The sequence below is a fragment of the Lucilia cuprina genome, chromosome 4 (assembly GCF_022045245.1).
Source record: "Lucilia cuprina isolate Lc7/37 chromosome 4, ASM2204524v1, whole genome shotgun sequence".
Taxonomy (NCBI): Eukaryota; Metazoa; Arthropoda; class Insecta; order Diptera; family Calliphoridae; genus Lucilia; species Lucilia cuprina.
Genome location: NC_060952.1, coordinates 3,221,976 through 3,245,031, shown reverse-complemented (window position 1 = coordinate 3,245,031; position 23,056 = coordinate 3,221,976). Strand labels below are relative to the sequence as shown.

Genomic DNA, 23,056 nt, shown 5'->3' with positions numbered 1-23,056 from the left:
TTTAAAAAATACATTTTAAATACATTCATTAATTTTTATTTAAAATAACAAGCTCGACTATAGATTTGACTATAAACTAAACTATAGACTAGATTATATAGACTATAGACTAGACTATAGATTAGACTATAAACTAGACTATAGACTAGAATATAGACTAGACTATAGACTAGACTATAGACTAGACTATAGACTAGACTATAGACTAGACTATAGACTAGACTATAGACTAGACTATAGACTAGACTATAGACTAGACTATAGACTAGACTATAGACTAGACTATAGACTAGACTATAGACTAGACTATAGACTAGACTATAGACTAGACTATAGACTAGACTATAGCGTAGACTAAAGACTAGACTATAGACTAGACTATAGACTAGACTATAGACTAGACTATAGACTAGACTATAGACTAGACTATAGATTAGACTATAGACTAGACTATAGACTAGAGTAAAGACTAGACTATAGACTAGACTATAGACTATACTAAAAACTAGACTATAGACTAGACTATAGACTAGACTATAGACTAGACTATAGACTAGACTATAGACTAGACTATAGACTAGACTATAGACTAGACTATAGACTAGACTATAGACTAGACTATAGACTAGACTATAGACTAGACTATAGACTAGACTATAGACTAGACTATAGACTAGACTATAGACTAGACTATAGACTAGACTATAGACTAGACTATATACTAGACTAGACTATAGACTATTCTATAGACTAGACTATAGATTAGACTATAGACTAGACTATAGACTAGACTATAGACTAGACTATAGAATGGACTACAGACTAGACTATAGACTAGACTATAGACTAGACTATAGATTAGACTATAGATTAGACTATAGACTAGACTATAGACTAGACTACAGACTAGACTATAGACTAGACTATATACTAGACTATAGATTAGACTATAGACTAGACTATAGACTAGACTATAGACTAAACTATAGACTAGACAATTGAACAGTAGTGAACCAGTTCATAATTTGGTTAATCTATTTAATTATAAGAACATACAGAAAAAACACAGTCAAACTTCTAAAACACTACTAGGACTGTGTAAGGCTATGTAAATATATTAAACATGTACACGTGAATACATAAAGTAATAAGTAAAAAAAAACTTAAAAAGAATTTAATTTTAGAGAAAACAATATTTTTGCATTTTATATGTGGTTAGTATTTATACTTTATTTCTGAACATATACATACATATGATAGTCTGTTAAGAATGTATATCTATCTGTCTGACGGTAGAACAACAGACTGCCTCTTTCGATTTATCGACCCACTTGAAGTTTATTTCTGGTTTTATATTGTATATCATATGTTTTTTCGTTATACATTTTTATAACATAAACATTATAACAACTGAAGAAAATAATAAATATCTAACGAAAAAAAACGTGTAAAAGATTCGTTGGCGTTAACATCAGCCACATTACTTCTTTGTCTCGATTTATTAGTTAATTTGTAAGAATTTATATACGACAAATATCTGGGAAACACTTAGTTTTTTTTTAATATTGATTATCTACGTTTATACATATTTAAAAAATTTTAAATAATTAACACAATATGTAATTTGACAAGTTTTGTTAAAATTTAGAGTATTTTTTCAAATGCTTCTAGTAATTGTATGTTTTACCTGCTGTTTTTTATTGTACTCAGAAAAAGTTAATTTGTTATTGTATTTTCTCTCTTTTTCTTTTAGTTATTGTTAACACATGTTTACATTTATTTCCTTTATGCTAGCTGATGTTTTAATGATTACAAAAACAACATTCAGTTTAAATTAATCTAAGAAAAATTTATGTATTTTATAGATTCAGATAGATTTTAAATAAAAGTACATTATTTATGTTTCTTAAAGTTTACTGAACTTGTCGGTATATTTATTAATATGTATGTATATTTACATATTATGTATGTATATATGCATACATATTTATTGTAGCAAGAAGTTTAGATCTGAGTTACAGGATAAATCCCTGACAATAGACTAGACAATAGACTATAGTCTAGTCTATAGTCTATAGTCTAGTCTATAGTCTAGTCTATAGTCTAGTCTATAGTCTAGTCTATAGTCTAGTCTATAGTCTAGTCTATAGTCTAGTCTATAGTCTAGTCTATAGTCTAGTCTATAGTCTAGTCTATAGTCTAGTCTATAGTCTAGTCTATAGTCTAGTCTATAGTCTAGTCTATAGTATACTATAGACTAGACTATAGACTAGACTATAGACTATACCATGGACTAGACTATAGAATAGACTTTAGAACACACTAAAGACTAGACTACAGAATTTAGATTAGACTATAGGATTGACTAAAGACTAAAATATATATTTTAGTCTGTACTATAGACTAGACTATAGACTGAAATATAGACTATACATAAGGAAATTAAAAAATATAATAATTTTTTTTCTTTATATGTGCATGAGAATGATTAATATATAGTTTTTAAATATTTAAATTAAATTGTCCTCAGCTTTTGTGTAAAATAGACTGTTGAGTGTGTATTACAAAGTAAAATTATTAACATAAAAAACAACATTATGACAACTGTAGACATAAATAAATTCTTTCAAATGATACATTACTTACTAATTGATCATCTTGACTGTCTCCTTTAATGTTCTTTGCAATAAAATGCTTAAGAAAGAAAAAAATATTTGCACAAACATTTTACAATTTTACAAAATATTATAGGTTCATTGACGTTTTCCTTCCTTTTTTTTGTTTGTTTTGTGACTATGAATGGATAATATTCTTTATTCTTTTTTTACATTTGAATATATAAACACAGGTTGTAGGATAAAATGTTTCATTATTAAATAAACTTTCAAAACGAAAAGCAACACCTAAAGTAAAGATTTTTTTAAGAAAAAGTTTAAAATTCTGTAAATTATTTATTAGAATAATCATGGCAGATAATAATACTACTATTCCTCAGACGACTACCATTTATTATGTTTGCACAGTAAAGTGGTAAATGAAACATAAATATTTTTATTTTCAAGTACTTTTATAAGAAAACGTTTAACTTTTTATAATAATTCTTAATAGTTTTTCTTAATGAATAATGTTAATTAATTTTTATTATTTGTTTTTTTCTTTATAGCATGAGTCGGTCAGCTCATCAACGCCAACAGCAAAAGCTGCAAATGCAGCAGCAGCAACTGTTGGCGCAACAGATGGCTGATAATGAGGCAGCCGCTGCTGCAGCCGAGATGTTTGATTTGTTTTGTGTGGCTACCACAATGCGTCAAATACTCGGCTTACATCGCCAAATGTGTGATGTTGTTGGCTTACGACCCGCCCCCCTTAATGAATTCTATCCAAAGCTTAAAACCAAAGTGCGTTCATGGAAGGCACAGGCTCTATGGAAGAAATTTGATGCGAGAGCTGCTCATCGAGCCTATGCCAAAGGTACAGCCTGTACTGGGACAAGAGTGCTAGTAATTGGTGCCGGTCCTTGTGGTCTACGCACAGCCATCGAAGCCCAGCTGCTGGGCGCCAAAGTGGTGGTGGTTGAGAAGAGAGATCGTATTTCGCGCAACAATGTTCTGCATTTGTGGCCCTTTGTTATAACGGATCTACGCAATTTGGGTGCAAAGAAATTCTATGGAAAATTCTGTGCTGGCTCAATAGATCATATATCGATTAGACAGTTGCAATGTATCTTACTTAAAGTAGCTTTACTCTTGGGCGTTGAAATTCATGAGGGTGTTTCGTTCGAACGCACAATAGAACCAAGTGGTGATGGTTGTGGTTGGAGGGCATCGGTCACGCCGGCTGATCATGCCGTATCGCATTATGAATTTGATGTGTTAATAGGAGCAGATGGAAAACGTAATACGTTGGAGGCTTTTAAACGTAAGGAATTTCGAGGAAAACTAGCCATAGCTATAACGGCAAATTTCATAAATAAAAAAACTGAAGCAGAAGCTAAAGCGGAGGAAATAAGTGGTGTAGCGTTTATATTCAATCAATCCTTTTTTAAGGAGTTGTACCATACTACTGGTATAGATTTGGAAAATATTGTATACTATAAGGATGAAACACATTACTTTGTAATGACTGCCAAAAAGCATAGTCTTATCGACAAAGGAGTTATTTTACAAGTAAGTCTAAGTTTGCAATAAAAAATAAAAAGTTTTAAAAATAATTAAAATTTTATATTTAAAGGACTTTGCTGATCCTGCGGAATTATTAGCTCCTATTAATGTAAATACTGAGAAACTTTTAGACTATGCTCGTGAAGCTGCAGAATTTTCTACCAAATATCAAATGCCAAATTTAGAATTTGCTGTTAATCATTATGGAAAACCCGATGTTGCCATGTTTGATTTTACCTCCATGTTTGCCGCTGAATCTTCATGTCGTGTAATAGTGCGCAAAGGTTTTCGTCTTTTACAATGTCTGGTGGGTGATAGTTTGCTTGAGCCTTTTTGGCCCACCGGCTCTGGTTGTGCTCGTGGTTTCTTATCCAGTATGGATGCTGCATATGCCATAAAACTATGGTCCAATTCTGGCAATAGTACTTTGGGTGTTGTGGCTCAACGTGAGAGTATTTACAGGTACATTAAACATTAAAATTCTTTTAAAAAATAAAAATTAATTGAAATATTTATTTTTAATATTAAAGACTTTTGGGTCAAACCACGCCGGAAAACTTGCAGCGTGATATTGGCAGTTATACGGTAGATCCCGCCACTCGCTATCCCAATTTGAATCGCACATCGGTAAATGTTTGGCAGGTTAAACATTTAATCGATACAGATGATAATACCGTTTTGGAACAAACGTTTATGGATACAAATGCTATACAACCTACTCAGGTCGATACTCCAGTACGCAGGAAACGTCGCAGTGGAGGTTTGTTTTTTTGATTGCTTTAAAGTACTTAATAATTATAATTGTTGTTTTTTATAGATACTATGCCTTTAAGTACTGTATTATTGAGGTGGATCTGTGCCCAATTACATGCCTACGAATTTACCAAGGAACTTAAAGAAGTTTCCGATGTTTTTACCAATGGCAAAGTTTTATGTGCTTTAATAAATCGGTAATGATATTGAGAGAATTTCTGTTTAACTACAATTTAAATTATTTGTTCCTTTTTTAGTTATCGTCCAGATCTAGTCGATTTTAATACAGTCAAAGATTTGAGCCCCGTGGAACAAAATGATCTCGCTTTTAAGATATTAGACAAAGAATTGCATATACCACGCATAATGAGTGGCAAAGATTCTTTACAATTAAGCAATGTAGAATCGAAAGTTTGGCTTAATTACTTAGAACAAATCTGTGAAGTATTTCGTGGCGAAATACCGCATGTTAAACATCCCAAAATTGATTTCTCTGATTTGCGTGAGAAATACAAAACTAACAATGCACATGCTCAACCGGACTTTTCGAAACTATTACAACTTTCTACCAAACAAAAAGCCAAATCTCCCATACAGGATCTGGTGGATGTTCCTCAAGTGGTGCAAAGACGCTCCGTACTGGATGAGGAGAAATTAAAGCGCCAACGACGTTACGAACAACAGTTTGTTGGTAACGCTGCAGGTGCAGGCAATGCAGGTAAATCTTATTATTAGGTGTTATTTAATCATCAATATAACCGAGTTTTCTTTCAGCACAAACTGATACTCCTCGTCGTGCCAAAAAACGTCGTAGTGCTGATAAAGCTGCCAATATTGTGAGTAGAATTTCTGGATTTTTCTCGAATGTTATTTCTCATGTTATACATAGACGTTGAAAAGTGATCTTTCAATACTTAAACCGTTAAATGGTTTTAAAACTTTGTATAAATTATTTCTTTGCTTTCATTTTTTCTTATTTGTTTTGTAATATTTTCATTTTGTATTATATAAATTTCATTTTCAAATGATCTCTTAAGTTAAATATAATTTTGTATAAATTTAAAATCGATCACTTTTCAATCAATAATATTATGTATTTCTGCTATTACATTATAATGTATTGATTGATTGATAACTCTCATGTACATTAAAACGAAATTTTTGAATTATAAAGGTTCATTTCATAATAAATCATTATCATGAAAATACACATATATTGGGTAATGACATCATAACATCATCTTCCTCATATGATCAGGTATTTCTACAAATGTCTTTGTATTGTATTGTCCCATTTTGTATGTGTCATCTTAAAATATTTTCAATAAGCCCATCCTCCCAATAAAAGAAACAAAACCTCTTGTCTCAATATAGTCGAAAAAAATATGAATTAACAAAGGATTTGCATTTAATGTTTGTGTTAAACAAATGTTTAAATGTACGCGATAGAAAATTGTTATATTTCCTATTAAAGAAAAATATAAAATTAAATTATTCCTTAAACAATTTTATATACCACACATCAGGAGGAACGACAAAAACGTTTGCAAGAAATTGAACTGAATCGTCAAGATCGCCAAAGTAAGCGACGTCAGCAACGTTATCAACAAACTCAAAACTTTTACAAATCTCTACACATGCTACAAGCGAATACCTTCTTACGTGAAGCCGATGAAAATACTCCCTTTGAAGATTATTCGATATTTCTGTATCGCCAGCAGGCTCCCGAATTCAACGATCGTGTCAAAGATTTGGAAAGAAAATTACTGTATCCCGTAAGAGATGATCAATGATGTTTTGAAGACGCATGTGCAATGAATTTAAATGCTTGCTTTTGTTTTCAAAAATGAAATTTAATAAAAAAAATGTGTTTAATGTTTTCTAACAGCTGACCTTAAATAATACTACTACATAAGAGTTATAACATTTAATTGTTTTTAAACAATATTAATAAAACAATAAGCAAACAAATGTTCAATATACATACAAATGGATGTACGTATGTGTATGCATATGGAAGCTTTGTTATTGTCGTTCTTTTTATCATTGCCAGAAATCTAATTTAATAGAAATTAGTTGTGACAATTTATTTCAAAAGTTTACATCTCCTTTTTCGCTTTAAAATAAACATATTTGGAAATATGAAGTATTTAAGGCGATTTGCAATAATGCTTTTAAAATAAAAAAAAAACTTTATTTGGATTAACACTATAATATATTTCAATAACATCAGGAAGTTTTTTAAATTGAAAAATTATAGAAAATGTTGTTAATGAAAAAGTGATATTTGATCAGAAAAATATTAGCAAATGTTTACTTATTTATTTTCTATGCTCTATTACCAATATTCCATAGTTAAACCATGCTAGTGCTAACAGAGATTTGCTAAAAAGTAGCTTTACTTCAAGTTTTAATTTACATACTTTTATATAAAAAAAACTAGGATTAAAATAAACCAACCTAATATTTTCACTGTGTTGTTTGTAACAACTTGTTACTTTGTTTCTTTAATTGATTAATTATTTATTTATTTACCTTTTGTTTTGTTAATTAAACTTTTATTAATTTTATTTTTTATAACTAAATTTTATATTTTTTTCTTTTCGTTCTTTTCGTAATCTCCCTTTTGTTTTAAACCTAATTAATGCATTTTTGTTTCCTTACTTCCCTAAATTAAACAACAAAACTAATAACAATTAAAAACACTAAAAACTAAAACAAAAAAACACAACTTCCCATCATTTACACTTATACCTCTACCTTTTTAACCTTATTTCCAAACACAAACTCCTGGCTGTAAAATATAAAAAAAAAATAAATATTAAAATCAAACAAATCAAAATTCGTCACCCAATTGCCCTTAAAAAATACCAAAAACTAGGATCGTGAACGTAGTGATATACCTTCAGCTCTGCCTCGCAATGTAGATGAACAATTTAGCGATCGTATCAAATCTATGGAACAACGCATTTCATCACGTAATGCTTATGGCAGTGATAAGAAGCCTAAAGATTTGATGCGTGCCATAGGAAAAATCGACAGCAACGATTGGAATGTAAGGGAAATTGAAAAGAAGATAGAACAATCGAAGAAAACAGAAGTTCATGGACCCAAAGGTCGTGAAAAGGTGCCAAAGTGGAGTAGAGAACAGTTTCAGGCAAGACAAAATAAAATGTCAAAACCCACACGCCAAGATTCGGCTGAAGAGAAATTTAAAGAAATCGATCAAACGCTTAAGAATCTGGATAAACAATTGAAAGAGGGTAATGTGTTGGAAGTGGGTAAAGTTGCTTCAATAGCGGGGCAATTTGTGAAACGTGACGATACATCGGAAGAAAAGAATCCCCCTACAGTAGTTCCAAAATCAGTGAGTACCATCATCATCTATCCAAACATTAAAAACCGCCACAAAAACACAAATTTTTCTCTTTTAATTTAATTTTTTATAAACTTTTTTATTTACTTTATTTTCTTAATAATAATGCAATTTTTTATTTATGTAATTGATTTCATTATTTTCATTAACATCTAAAGAAAATCGCACTAATTATAGCAAATACAAATATCAAATCTCGCTGCTTCACAAATTTCGATAATTCATAAACAAGTAACAAAAACATAATTTACATACAAAATTAATAAAACTGTAAAGTTTACCCAAAAAAAAAAAATGAAAAATGTTTTATTATATTATAAGTTAAGATTATTATAAAAATTATTTAATGACAAAACATTTTATTGCCTAAATTTCTCAGAGTACCAAAGTGGCTTTGGCTTTTAAAAAACAAGCTGCCTCTGAAAAGTGTCATTTTTGCAAGCAGACGGTATATCTTATGGAAAAATTGCAAACTGAAAATTTGGTTATGCATCGAGGTTGTCTTAAATGTCATCATTGTCATACAAACTTACGATTAGGAGCTTATGCCTTCGATCGTGACGATCCCAATGGCCGCTTCTATTGTACACAACATTTCCGATTACCAGCTAAAGCTATACGGCCGGTGGTTCGTAAACCAGGACAGAGGGTATTTATAAATGACTATTATCGTAGTATGTGTAGATATTTCTCACTTTTTCTTTATAGAAACCAACACAACAACAACAAAATGAGGCAGCTGCTAGTGCTGCTTCAGTGGCTAAAACACCTGTGCCTTCATATATTAATAGTGAATCGGGTGATGAACCTAGAACACCAGATAAACGTGGCCAAGTCGATAATGTTGCCAAATTGGATCTGTTGGAACGTGGCCAAACACCGGAACGCATAGAATTCGAAAATACAGATGCGATGTCAGACGGGGAACCCTCTGAAGAACATATTATAGACGAGCACGAATGGTCAGGCCGCAATTTCCTACCAGAATCCAATAATGATTCAGAATCAGACCTTTCAAGTTCTGATGACTCAGACCCCGATTCAGATTCTGACATGTTTGAAGAAGCGAATGATTCTCCGTTGGGTGCTCAAACTTTGCAACTAGCCTCTGAGTGGATTGGCAAACAAAATTATTCAGATACTGATGACTCTGATGATTCCTATGATTCCAGCGAAGGTATGGCAGGTAAGCAAATAAATTTCAATTAAAGAGTTTTAAAACATTTTATCCGAAGTAATAATATACTAAGTATTTTCAAATTACACATTTACTTTTCCAGACGATGGCAAAGATGATACAGAAGGTGAAGAATTTGCTAAAGCCAGAGAATTGCGTCGTGAAGAAGTTCGCTTACCTCCTTTACCCCCTAATTTACCCACAGATACTGAAACAGAGGTACGCAAATTAAATTTTTATATAATTTGTCTTCTTTTATTAAATATACCTTAAACTTTTTTCTTTAAATCATACGCACATCATCATTATAAAACAAAAATATTATATTTTTGTTTATTTTTACATTTTACTTCATACAATTATGGTGTTGGTTTCATGTACAAAATTTTATAACAAAAAATTTAGGTCAAATTAACTAGTGAAAATAGTAAAGATTCTATCGAGAATAAAAAAGAAAATGATGTAGCAACTGAAAAAGAAAATAATAATAATTTAGAAGGGGATAAAAGTAAAGAACGAAAGGATTCTATTTTGTCGAATGCATCTGATATTTCGTTCAAGTCAGCTTCTTCGCTAACAAATGGCAATAGGAGTACATCTTCTGTCACTAAAGCTGATATTGAAAAATTGGAGCAAAACTCAGAGCACAAATTCAGTGCTGATATAGATGCTATTACGGAAAAATTGTACCGTTTAAATAATGTTGTTAAGATGAATAAGGATATAGAGACAATTGCCAAGGAGAATCTCATACGTAGCGATATTTTGAAAAAATTAACCATGAAGGAGAAGTGGTTGGCTGACAATAAAGCAGCCGCCGCCAAAACGAAATTTGAAGAAAAGGTGGATAATTTCTTAAAGCCTATATCAAAATTCAAAGATGAATTTTTTGCACCAAAAACACCAGCAAATGAAGATAAAAGTGATGATAAGATCATGGATTCCAAGCCACAAAACGGCTCGGATCCATTTAAGCCAAAATCTAAATTTAATGATAGTTTGACCACTACAATTAAAAGTGAGGAACAATCTGACACATTAGCACCTAAGTCTAAATTTAAAACAGAGGCTGAAAAAAATGCTGCAATTTTAGATTTATTAAATGATCTAAAAAACAAAGAAAATCGTCCGCAAGCTAAAATGGAAACCCCAACAACAAACTGTTCAAAAGGTGAAAAGGGCAGCATTAATGCGGAATCAAAGGAAAGCTTAGAAAAAAATTCTACAACTAGTAGATCTAATAGTTTTAAGAGCCAATCAGCAACCTCTAGTCCATTAGTTAAAGCTAAAAGTTCTATTGAAACGAAAATTCCAAAATCTGACAGTAAAATGGAACTTGAAAATATTCTCAATATCGTTAAGAAAATTGACCTCTCAAAATCGGATACAAATGTTAAGGATAAAAGCAAAGATATGGGCCACATGTTGTACAAAGTAGAAAGTAAGTTTTCCCCTAAACCCAATAAGAAAATGGTAGATAAGCTAAAAGAAATTGAAGCAAAAAGCTTTTCGGGAACATTGGATTCTATAAAATCACAAATGGAAACTCCCACAATTAGTGCACAAGCAGTGCCCTCGAATGTGGATCTATCGAAATATTTTCCAAATCAAAAACAAGAGAAAAATGCCTCAAATGCTTTGAACAAAAATCAGAAAACTCTTAACGAGATAGATCTTACCAAATACTTTCCCAGCAGTCCAGTACCTCAAAGACGACCGTCAGTTGTTACGGTGGCTGATAGATTGAAAAAGTCTCAAACAGAAAAGGCTTTAGACACTATGTCAACTGCAAAATCAAGTACAAGTGACAAGTCAGTGGCAAAAACAGCACCCAAACGTCAAACCTCTTTGGGATCTACAAACTACAGTCTAAAAGATAATCAATTGGATGGGGCTATAGATATAGTAAAAAAGAAACCCGCTGCCAAAGTAGTTACCACAACAGCAGTGGCCAATTCAGGAAAAAAGGGTAATGTAAAGATAATAAGAAAAATTGTTCCAAAAGGTACTAAGGCCAAGAAAACATTAAACCAGAAGAAGCCTGTATTGGCTAAAGACGATGATGATCGTATTTTAGACGAAATTCTAGGAAGTGGTAATGAAGCCCAACGGTCTCCCAGTATGGAGTATCAGCAACTATTTCAAGAGGAAAAATCACCTAGTGAAGACATTTCTGATAAAATAGAACGTATTTTAGAGGAAACTGGCATAGATCTCGGATTACCAAAGAAAACCTCAAGCAGTTCCAATGATAAACGAAAGAAATTGCTCAAAGCCAAATCATTTGGCGAGGGCGAATTGCAACGCAGGAGTAGTATGATTGTCGAAAGCAACAACGATTTGTCAGAAATGGCAAAGGAAGATGGTGATCGTCCTAGTGGTGTACAGAATATACTTAAACGCTTCGAATCGTTGAGTTCGATGGGTTCATCAGATCATGTCTTCAAATTGCGACGTATGGAATCTACAACAAGTAATTTAAATAAATCCAAAGAGTCCATAGTATCGCGTGAGTCAGACAATTTCAGTGATTTGGAAAAAACCATGGAATACTTAAAAACAGAGTGGCGCAGTGAGGCTACGAATTTCCTACAAAAGAAACGAAATGATTTTCATAACAAAAGGTTAGATAAAGAAAGGGAGGAAGAACCTGAAGAAAAACGTCTTTACAATGATTTACCGATACAATACAGAGAATCGAAATTTGCTAAATTCTTCGGACTAAAACAGAAAAGTCCTGAGAAGAGGAAATCACCAATTAAAAAGAAAAAATCGCCAGAAAAGAAAAAATCACCCGAAAAGAAATTACAAAGCTCCAACGCAAACGTGACGAAACATGCTATATACACTTCATTGGAAGAATTGGCTTTAATAAGCGTTAGTAAGCAAGCAAATCATCCAACTTCTACCATAGTAAGTCCCAAGAAATCAGAAGTTGTTAATACAGATAATGATACTGTTAAGGAAAATAAACCAAAGGAAGAGATTTTGGAAAAACAAGTTGCAGAAAATAAAAATACCATCGAAGAAACACCCGTTAATGTAAGACCTTTGGTGGAAGACATAAAGAATTTGCCCAAAACTGGCTGTGACAAATCTCTAAGTAGTTCTCGTCGTGGTTCGCAGTCTAGTCTACAGTCTCGCAGATTGTCTAATGCATCACTCACTGAAAAGTTAGAACTTGCAGCTGCCGATTTAGAAAAACATGCAACCACTGTAGAAGAACTAAACACAGATGTAAATTTAAATAAAACTATATTAAGCACAGATAATTATGATACAGATTCCTTGTGTACATCTATAAGTAAAAGTCCTAGTGTGGCTCCAGTTACCGTCCAAATGCGGGGCTCTTCAGAGGATGAAAGCATAGAGAAATTATTTAGTCAATTTTCCGATGAAATGCTAGTGAATGTTGAATTTGATTCGAATGATGAATTAATAGCTATAACACCACGATCTCCAATTAAAAAAGAGGAAGAACATTTAGATGAAGATATTTTAGACAGAGTACAATCCTTGGAAAGAGATGCTGATAAAGAATCATCTTTAGAAATCGATAGAAATTCCATTGTTACCAAAATTCCTATGAATACTACTTCGAATGAATTAAATTTTCCCATTAAACCACAACGCAGACAAAAAAGTCTTTCATCATCCAGTGATTCTCCTGCTCCTTTAGCTCCACAAAGAATAAAAAAGAAATTGTCAAGATTATCACCAACTAATATGCCACCATCCGTACAAGATTTAATGATGGTTGTTGCCAGAAACGATTTGGAAGCCGATATAGAGCAAGATAACTCTAAAAATACTACAAAACCATTAAAATTCCCAAGAATTATAGATGAAGATGATATTTTATTCGATGAATCTCAAGCTCCATACAAATATTTTATACAAGACCAACCAGAAATATCCAAAAATATTGCGAAATCCTCTGAAATTGCTTCCCAACAACCTTTAGTTATAGTTACAAAATCATTAGACGATGGCTTTCAAAGTAATTTGCCTGAAAATGTTACAGAGTTTACAAAAGTTCTGAAACCTATTGCTCAAAACAAGGATATGGATTCCTTGGAAGATGATAAAGATGATAAACAGAATTTTTCTGGTAACAGTACAAAACCCAAAGAACCACAAACAAATTCTACAACGCCGGCAACTTCTACTAACAATCCCATGGAATCACATTTAACAGTAGAAGAACATTTGCAACCGAAACCCAATTTAAGGGAGCCATCACTAGAATGGAATATGGAAATGATGCCTAGCAGCCCAATGCCACCAAGGCGAAAAGGAGCCGCAAGTACTAAAACTAACTTATCGAAACCTGAGTCAATAGAAAGTTTAAACAAATTAAAGAAAATGGAATCAAATACTATCACTGAAGTAAATACCACATCCAAAGAAGAAAAATCTAAGGAAAGTGTAAGATCACCGGAAGAAAATCTATCGAATATTAAAAATACAAATTTACAAAGTGAAAAACAAGACCAAAATCTTGTGAGAAATTCAGTTAAAGGAAAAGTAGTACCATCACCTAAGACTGCAGATAGTATATCGTTATCATCTTTAAATGATAAAGATAATGTTATTAATCTGAGAGATAAATCACCCACAACTTCAATAAAGCAGCTTAATAACATTGATGCCAATACTGAGGCTTCTCAAAAACGTTTGATAGAGGAATTTGAATTAGAACGAAGACATGCTCTAATCCAACGAGATAAAGAATATCAAGTTATGGAAAAGCCTGAACTTAAACAATCTTCTTCGATCGACAGTTCCAAGAGTAGTTCGAAAAAATCTACACCTCTAGTAACACCCTGCAAACAGAGTCCTCGAGACTCTCGACGTAGTTCAATACAAAGTTCAACAACTAACAGAGGTGGAACACCTCCGATGACAAAGCCGTTGGAAATACCTGAATCCCCAACTTCACAAACATCTCGCCGAAGTTCATTTGCATTTATAGAATTGTTAGATAATAAACCCATAATAGCACCAATGCCAAAGAAATTAGACTTGCCTAAAATAGAAGATGCTCCCGAAAAGCCCGACAATCTTAAACAGCCCATTGGTGAAGATGTTAAGAAGAGACCTTGGCCAAAGTTGCAAGAGGAGGAAGATGAAGATGAGATATCGAAAGATGAAAGTGAGGGCTCGAAGAAGTTTGCCTCCGAAAAAGTAGAATATGCAAATATTCCTGCACATTCTGGACGAAATCGTGAGTGGCCAGATGGGAAGACTGTTTTTAGCAAAAAGGAAAAACCGCATTACAAGCCACGTTCGGAGACTCCTGAAACAAATCGCAGTTCTTTTGATGTTGTCTTAGAAAAAGGAAATCCCTCTTCTAAATCAATAACCGATTTACGAAAACTGCAGTCACCATATAATTCCAATTATTCCTTGGCTACAACTGGTCAAACCGCCGTGTCTTACTCCAGCAATGACAGCAGTGAAATACCTAATCGAAGTGTACATGTAACCCCACAAAGACCCACACGTCATCACAAGAATGTAGCAGTTACATCCACAAACAGTGATGATGCTAGCACTCAAATGTTATTGGAACGTAGTAAGCGTCTTCATAACCGTAAACGAGATTTTGTCAATGAGCGTGTTGTTGAACGTAATCCCTATATGAAGGAAGTCATTAACGAAGAAAGGCGTAACTCTGGCCATCTTAAAAATGATTCAGATGATGACGATGATATAACAACAACATATCGTCCTCGACATTATAACTCTAGCGCGACAAATACCACTAGATTTCCTTCTTCTCGAGCCTTGGGTAGACCAACTACTTCATCGTACAACTATGATTATGTACCTTCTTACGACACCTCCTCATATAGCTCCAGGCGTTTACCTACCGTAACAGGTCTACCCTCAACTTACAACCACTTGTCATCATCGTTAAATAGTGGAAGCAATTATTATAAACCCTACACTTCTCCATCGACTCTTGGCCATTCTGGCGGCCGATCATCTTACCTCACCGATTATTCAAGACGTTCTCCTTCCCACCTAAGAGATCGAGGTGATCTTTCTAAAGACTCTTGCGTTTTATGTTAACAACTCTACAAATCCAAATCAAACTCATTTTACTCGAATAACATTTGGAGAAAAATGAAACCAACACACCATAAAACCAACAACAAATAAAAAAATCAATCCCAATTCCAACCATTTCAATGCTTAAATGCATACAAAAATCAAGCCCTGTAACACCAATCCAGCCCAAACTACCCAAAATCTTTCCATCCGCTAGCCCAGCCTTTCTGCTCTTGGTGTGCATCAATGATAAATAACAATTATCCAACCTCTTTCTCTTGGTTCTTACAACTCCCGAAAAAATATTTATATCAAAAAAAAGCGAAAGACAGAGAGAGAGTGAACGATAATTCGAATTGAATTGAAATAAAATGTTAAAAATGTAACTACTCTGGGTACGATCTTAAAAGGTAAAATAACGTTTATGTGCCAAACGCTGAATATAAAATGTTTCCTTACTGTTGTTTGCTACGCTACATGGAATTAACAAATGAAAATGTATAAAATAAAATACGAAAAGCTGTTGAAATATACCTCTAACCTCTGCTGTTGTTTTTTTTTTTGTTTCTTTTTCTGACCATTCAATTTCTATTTTGTCGTTTTTATAATGCTCAATGTATTTTTCATTTAAATCTTTCAAAATTTAACCCTCTAATGTTGTTGTTTAAACCTTTTTGGATCGTACCTAAAAGGCCTTTCTTTTTAACTCAACTATTTTTTGTTTCGTTTATTTTTATTATCTTTATGCATGTGTTTTTTTATTAAAATGATTGTTTAAATTTAATTTTTTGTTAAATATTTCATAGTACTACTAATTTTATAAATTATTTTTATCTTATAAAATTGAAAAACAATTACAGGTGCAAAGTGAATCAGAAACCTCATCTCCTGATGAAGTTGAACTTAATTCTGCCACAGAAATTTCAACAGATTCTGAATTCGATCAAGATGAAATGATACGCGAAACACCAAAAATTTTTATTGATGACACACATTTAAGAAAGCCAACCAAAGTACAGGTATGTTACATATTAAAAATTTTAAAACGGAAATGAAATTTACAGTTTAAGCACTTATTATAACACTACCCTATCTGATTACAACGAAGCTTTATTTTGTACAAACAATTATAATATTTTTTTATGAAAACTATCTGTATATCGTTAAAAGACTAGACAATCTCTATAAGATATTCACTAACATTTCAATTTTAATTTTGAAAAATTCAGATTAAATCTACTGTTATACCGCCCTCAATGGGTCAAAAATACAATAATATCGCCAATACCCAGCAAGTCAAGAGTGGAACTTATTTAGCAAAGTACCAAACACAACCGCAACAACCTATAATACCACAATTTAAACCTCTAGTCCAAGTCGATCCCTCCCTTTTAAACACAAATCGCACACCCCTACAAAATCCTCGTCCAGGAGATTATTTACTTAATAAAACGGCCAGTACCGAAGGCATAGCTTCGAAAAAAAGTTTAGAGTTAAAGAAACGTTATTTGCTTGGAGAACAAGCTAACGGTAATAAGATACAAAAATCTGGTTCCACTTCCGTATTAGATTCACGCATACGCAGCTTCCAATCAAATATATCGGAATGTCAAAAGCTCTTGAATCCCAGCAGCGATATAAGTCCTAGTATGAAAACTTTCCTAGACCGCACTAAACTGGGTGAGAAAGCAGGTAATGAATTAATGAGATCTGCTACGAATAATATACTCAACGATCTTAAGGTGGAAATAACAATACAAAAAGCATCATCTACTGCTTCTACAGACAATGAAAAGGAAAATGTTTTTGTAAATAGTAAAAATGAACTTAACAAATGTTTGGAATATTCTGAGACTGTAAATAATACCTTATTGGAATCTATCAATAAAAAATCGACTCCTACTACTCCAACTAATAATAAAAACATAATTGAGACAATTGATTTAGTTACACCGGAAAAGGAAAGTACAATGGATACATCGGATAGCAATAAGGTTATCGATTTAACGGGTGATTCCCCAGTAAGGAGCAATCGTACCATAATCGAAGCAGCTGTCAAACCTGATCTATCTCTTGATGTCAAATGTATACCAGATATTTTGGGTCACATAGAGAAAAAGGAGGAGAAAAGCAAGTCAAAAGAATGTACACCAACTGTAGAAAGGCAAAAGGAAGAGGATGAGGTTAATTTAATTGATAACAATATGGAAAAGGTAGATATACCCGAGAAGTTAGAAGCTATCTATGATAATGAAATGGAAGATGTACAGATTGAAGTCCCCAATATAGTTTGGAATACAAAATCCGATAATCTTAGTTCGAGTAGCAATTCTAGCTGTTCGTCACATTCTTCAAGTTTGGAGGATATAGAGCATTACATATTGGAATCAACCACTAGTCCAGAAACACACAATAGTGCTGGCCTCATGTCATCTTCAGGTGGCAATCATCAAGTACCTCGACTAGAAATACATGATACCTCTGGTACTCTCATGCAATTCGATAGTTTAATGATAATAGATGGTAAATATGTAGGCGATCCTGAAGATTTGAAATTTATAGAATTGCCAGAAGGAGTAATTGTTCCTGAAGTACCGGCCGTAAAGACAACAGAATTAGAAGATGAACATGAGGTGGATGTGGAACCAGTCACAGCCACCCCAGAACCCGCCGAAACCACCGTTATTGAGGCGGATAAGTTGGATGTAATTAAAGATATTGAAGAAATAGTAGATAGGGATGTGGATGAGCCGCCACCACTGCCAGAAATAGGGCCACCACTGCCAGAAAAAGGACCACCAAAAATTAAGCCTTCTAATCTTAAGTTTGACACGAAAAACGAAAACAAAATTGAAAGTCTTAAAAATCTACCCTTGATTGTAGATGCCTCCTCAAAGGACTATAAGAAGGCAGTCAAACCTATTACCTTAAATCTAACAAGCGCACAAAAAACGCCAGAAACTCCTACAACACCTAAGGGGAGTTTCTTACAAACACCTACGTCGCCTCTAATAGATATGGATAAAACTCCAACTGGTGAGTTGATCTCACGTGGTTCAGATTCTGAGACAGAACCCACAGGTACCGCACAAATTCTGACAGAGACTGAGTTGTCGGACTGGACGGCAGACGATTGCATTTCTGAGAATTTTGTTGACATGGAATTTGTCCACCACTCAAATAAAACAAATTTAAAAGGCGGCAAAAAAGATAAGAAAAAGAGAGGTCTACCAACAAGCAATGAGGTCTTACAAGAAGTGGCCAAAACCGCTCCAGTTGCTGAATTTGAAGGTATTCTCAAATCAATTGATATTGATGATATTGAATTTATGGACACAGGTTCCGATGGTTCGGGAACCGAGCCTCTTTCCGCAACTAATACAGCTTTGCTTCGTAACCGCGGCTATGTTGAATTTGTAGACAACTCTCCTAAACCTAATAGAACTACAGCACAAAGTGCATATGGTTCTGCAACATCATCAAAGGAAAGTTACAAACCCATCCAGACAAAGAGAGACGAAAAACTGGGGATTGACTATATAGAGCAAGGGGCTTATATAATGCTTGATGACATGAATAAAACTCCTGTAAACGAAGCTGCTAAAAATATTCCTTCCACACTAATGACGCAATCACTTACCGACTCAAGTACCATCAACGACGCAGAAGACGAGAGTACTTGCGCTTTATCGTCACAAATGCAACTAACATCGGTTGATACCACCACCACTTCAAAACCAACACAACAAATGACTACCACAGAGGAAAGTGAAGCTTTGACTGTAGTCACTAGTCCATTTGATTCTTCTTCGCCCCATACACCAAATTCAAACAAAATGGGAAAAGAAAGCAACGCCGTCATTGTCCAAGAAAAGGGTGACAGTTCAACGCCCAGTAGCTCGGATAGAGCACCTAAATCATCACAATCAACTTCATGCACTAACTCTGCCACATCCTCCAGTAAAAATACTCCTCCACGACAACTAATTAAAGATCCTCTTATGGCAGCCGCAGACAATTCGTCATTAAAGAAATCAAACGACGAGTTGTCATATGAAGAATATGTACGAGCTTTGCAGCAGAAGATTGTACAAATTTCAACAACTGCTCGTGGAGATTCATTAGAGGCTCGCAAACAACGAAGGAAAAGCTCAAAGGGAGAGGCTCCAATAGCCTTAACAAATCCTAACCAAACTGTGATAGAATCAACACCAACAACTACATTAACTACAACAAATAATTTAAGATTAGATAAGGACGACGAAACAAAAACGAATCAAACAATAACCGCTTCGCCAGCAAACGTAGCTGAAACAGCAAATGCAAATACAACCGTTGCAGCAGTATTACCCACACAACTGAATAAAGTACCTGAAATTCCGACACTTACAAGCAAGCTGGAGGAAATCACCAAAGAACGCACCAAACAAAAGGATCTTATTCATGACCTGGTCATGGACAAATTACAATCGAAAAAACAATTGAATGCCGAAAAACGTTTGCACCGCAGTCGTCAACGTACAATGGTAACAAGTGGTGGTGGTGGCTGCGGTCTCGGCGGTGGTGGTTACTCATCAGGTTCTAGTCTAAGTCCCACGCCCAAATTGGCGGCAGCTAACTCTACCACTGATACAAATTGCACAAATCAAGCTCACTACCATGTATCCACAGCCGCGGCTGAAACATCCACATCTTCTTCCAACCGAACACCAGCACTGCGTCTGAATACAAACTCAAGCTTTACAGAGAACAATCCCTCGACTTCATACACTGCAGCTTATGGAATGGAAGCTTTATCGCCCACTCGAGCTAAAGCCTACAAACAACGTCCGTTTAGTGAACACTTGGAGGGAGATTCTTTAAAATCATTTGAACAACGTTACAAAATCAATAAAACACCCTCATTTTCCTACGCTACAACTCGGCAACAGCATCCGGTGGCGCAGCCTACATCTTATTCTGAACTTTCTACCCCAATTCCACCAATGCGACAAAAACGAAATGGCGAAAGTGTTGCAACAACACCAACCGAAACGAATAAAGAAACAAATTTTTCGGTATCCACTGAGAATCTTAGAAGTGAAGCTAGAGCTCGTGCTCGCTTGAAATCCAATTCCGAACTGGGACTGAGTCCCGAAGAGAAAATGCAGTTACTGCGCAAACGTTTACAAGTGGATGTGTGTACAGATCCGGAACCAGTAAGAGCTTTACAATCTTCATATGAACGAGAAATTGGCAACAGTAAACGTGAAAACAAAATGAGCAGTTCGAAAAGTGTTAACGATCTCGCCTATTTAACTCAATCACAAAAACAAAATACCAACAGTGTTGGTATGGCAAATAACGCTTCTAGAGCATCTGATTTTACCTCAGATCCAAACCTATTGATTTCGTCCACACATTCGACCTCTGCCGCTACGGACAGCAGTAAACAATTGAAAACGAAATCCGGTCGTAGAGTTAAAGATCCAGAACGACGTAAATCGCTTATACAATCTTTATCAAGCTTTTTCCACAAGGGACAGCAGAATAAGGAGAATAAACAACAACAGCAACAAAAAGATGCCACTGCTTCGACTAGTGATGGCAACTCTGCACAGCCAGAGCGTCCTAGCACTGGTGGTGGCAGTAGCAGCACATCTACATCACAAACAGTTTCTTCAGGTATCGATGGTGTTCTAAGTCGTTTTCGTATATCACCCAAAACCAAAGAGAAATCGAGGGTAAGTTTTTCAAATGTCTACTTTTATTTATTTATTTTTTTCAACTAAAATTTATGTATATTTGTTGTATTTTGTAATTATTTTATGTATTTTATACCGTAACAGTCTTATTGGTTTTGGTTGAGGGTTATTATGTTTTTTTGTAATATATTCAAATTTCTAATCTGGATTTTGGTTAAATTTCTTTTCAATTATTTTTTGGGGATTTAAAAAATATATTTTCTAATAATGTAAATGGGTTTTATGTATAATTCTCTATATATGTTTCTAAATATTTTCAGTCTTGCATTGAACTCAGGAATTTCAGTGTTGGTGTAAGCTCCATTTAATTATTAATGTTGTATATTGTTGTTGTAAATTGTTTTTATTTTTTTATTTTTTAAATTTGTATGCATCATAGGCTTGCTTGACGTGCTTTCTTTTTCTAAATCAATGTTTTGTATTCTTATTATAATTTTTTAATTATTCTGTATTTTGTAAGTGCTCGGCCTGCTTTTCATTATTGTCTTGGTTATATATGTATATATAAAGCGATTAGTGTTTTCCAATGAGAGATGTTTAGTCAAGTAATAAATTTAAAACTATTTAAATAATAAATTTTAAACAATTCAAATGTATCGAAATGCGATTTCCGATATCTCGAAAATTTGATGAGAAGAATTCAACTTTAGCGTTGATAATTTTTTTTTATAAAAAAGTCTTTGGTCTCTTGTTTAAAATTTATTTTGGCCTGTGTAATTATTTGGTAAATGTTTCGTATGATTACTTTAACAATACGTAATATTACATATTGTTATAAAAATAGAATAATATCCTTATAGACCCTATTAGGACGGTCGAAAGCGGTTTTTATATTAAAAAGAAGCTTCACATAATAATTGCTTAAACAGTATTCAATATTAAAAATTGTCATTAAAATCATCATCTCATATTGGAATACACTTTTAATACGAATAAATGCATATAATATTGTATCCTGTACTGCAACAGCTTAACAAGAATGCTTAATGAAAAAAAAACTGGTTAAAATTGGTATAGAAATTATCTTAACAATATTTTTTTATGGTTTTTTATTTCTTTTTTCCCTTTTTGACTTTTTTGCAGAACAATTAATTTTATTTAATTTAATTTTATGAGAAATTATGTCCGTCAGTCTTATGAAGAAATCGAGCCTTTTATGATTTTTTTTATTAAACAAAGTATTTTTTTTTTTATATAAAAAATCACAACGATGCCATTTTATTATTTATTATTATAATTTTGTATTATGATGCTCTTTGTAATTGTTATTATAATTATTATTTTTAGTTTCTTTTTTATACGGATAAATAAATTGTAATTTTTTAATGTTGTTTTAAGGAATATAGTATATTTTTATTTTTGTTTTATTTTTATTTATAATTGAGTGCAAATTTTTGAAATAAATTAACAACAATGTTTGGCAATACATTTGTACTAATTTGACATTGAAAGAACCTTATCCGTCCTTATCCACCTTATTAATTTTGTTATCAAAATTTAGTTTTATTCAAAATTAAATAAATATTTTTTTAATTTATTTTTAGTAGGCATTTTTCTTATTTGCACTTAATTTTGTAATAACTTTTAGACTTGATGTTTTTGTTTTGGTTTTGGTTTTAATATTTCTGTAGGTTTAGTGAGTTGAATCATTAGATTTGTTCTGGTGATCTTTGGAAATCCTTGTTACCTTTTTTCCCGTCACAGCTTACAGTTCCCCACCAAAAAAAAAAAATATATACTTTTTCTAAACACTTTTTTAAAACTAAATTTCCAAATAAGCATGTCAATA

General features: G+C 33.2%; 1 protein-coding gene across 12 annotated transcripts in view; it reads left to right on the top strand.

Annotated features, from left to right (window-relative positions):
* Positions 1 to 23,056, top strand: part of LOC111690633 (F-actin-monooxygenase Mical) — a 61,757-nt gene that overhangs the window by 35,934 nt on the left and 2,767 nt on the right. For 2 of the 12 annotated variants that reach the window (XR_006940456.1, XM_046947740.1), the window contains exons 1-16: positions 2,868 to 3,030; positions 3,164 to 4,166; positions 4,231 to 4,622; positions 4,691 to 4,920; positions 4,978 to 5,110; positions 5,171 to 5,631; positions 5,688 to 5,749; positions 6,088 to 6,171; positions 6,440 to 6,688; positions 7,795 to 8,280; positions 8,669 to 8,938; positions 8,998 to 9,475; positions 9,570 to 9,685; positions 16,384 to 16,542; positions 16,753 to 21,246; positions 21,528 to 21,560. Coding sequence is in view for 11 of the 12 variants with exons in the window: in XM_046947740.1 (XP_046803696.1) it covers positions 2,966 to 3,030; positions 3,164 to 4,166; positions 4,231 to 4,622; positions 4,691 to 4,920; positions 4,978 to 5,110; positions 5,171 to 5,631; positions 5,688 to 5,749; positions 6,088 to 6,171; positions 6,440 to 6,688; positions 7,795 to 8,280; positions 8,669 to 8,938; positions 8,998 to 9,475; positions 9,570 to 9,685; positions 16,384 to 16,542; positions 16,753 to 21,246; positions 21,528 to 21,560 (8,715 nt within the window). In the remaining variant the exon portion in view is untranslated. Of the gene's footprint in view, positions 1 to 2,863; positions 3,031 to 3,163; positions 4,167 to 4,230; positions 4,623 to 4,690; positions 4,921 to 4,977; positions 5,111 to 5,170; positions 5,632 to 5,687; positions 5,750 to 6,087; positions 6,172 to 6,439; positions 6,689 to 7,794; positions 8,281 to 8,668; positions 8,939 to 8,997; positions 9,476 to 9,569; positions 9,686 to 9,871; positions 15,934 to 16,383; positions 16,543 to 16,752; positions 21,247 to 21,527; positions 21,561 to 22,350; positions 22,465 to 23,056 lie in introns of those variants that run through there. The other 10 variants (XM_046947743.1, XM_046947742.1, XM_046947746.1 and 7 more) reach the window with 9 other exon arrangements.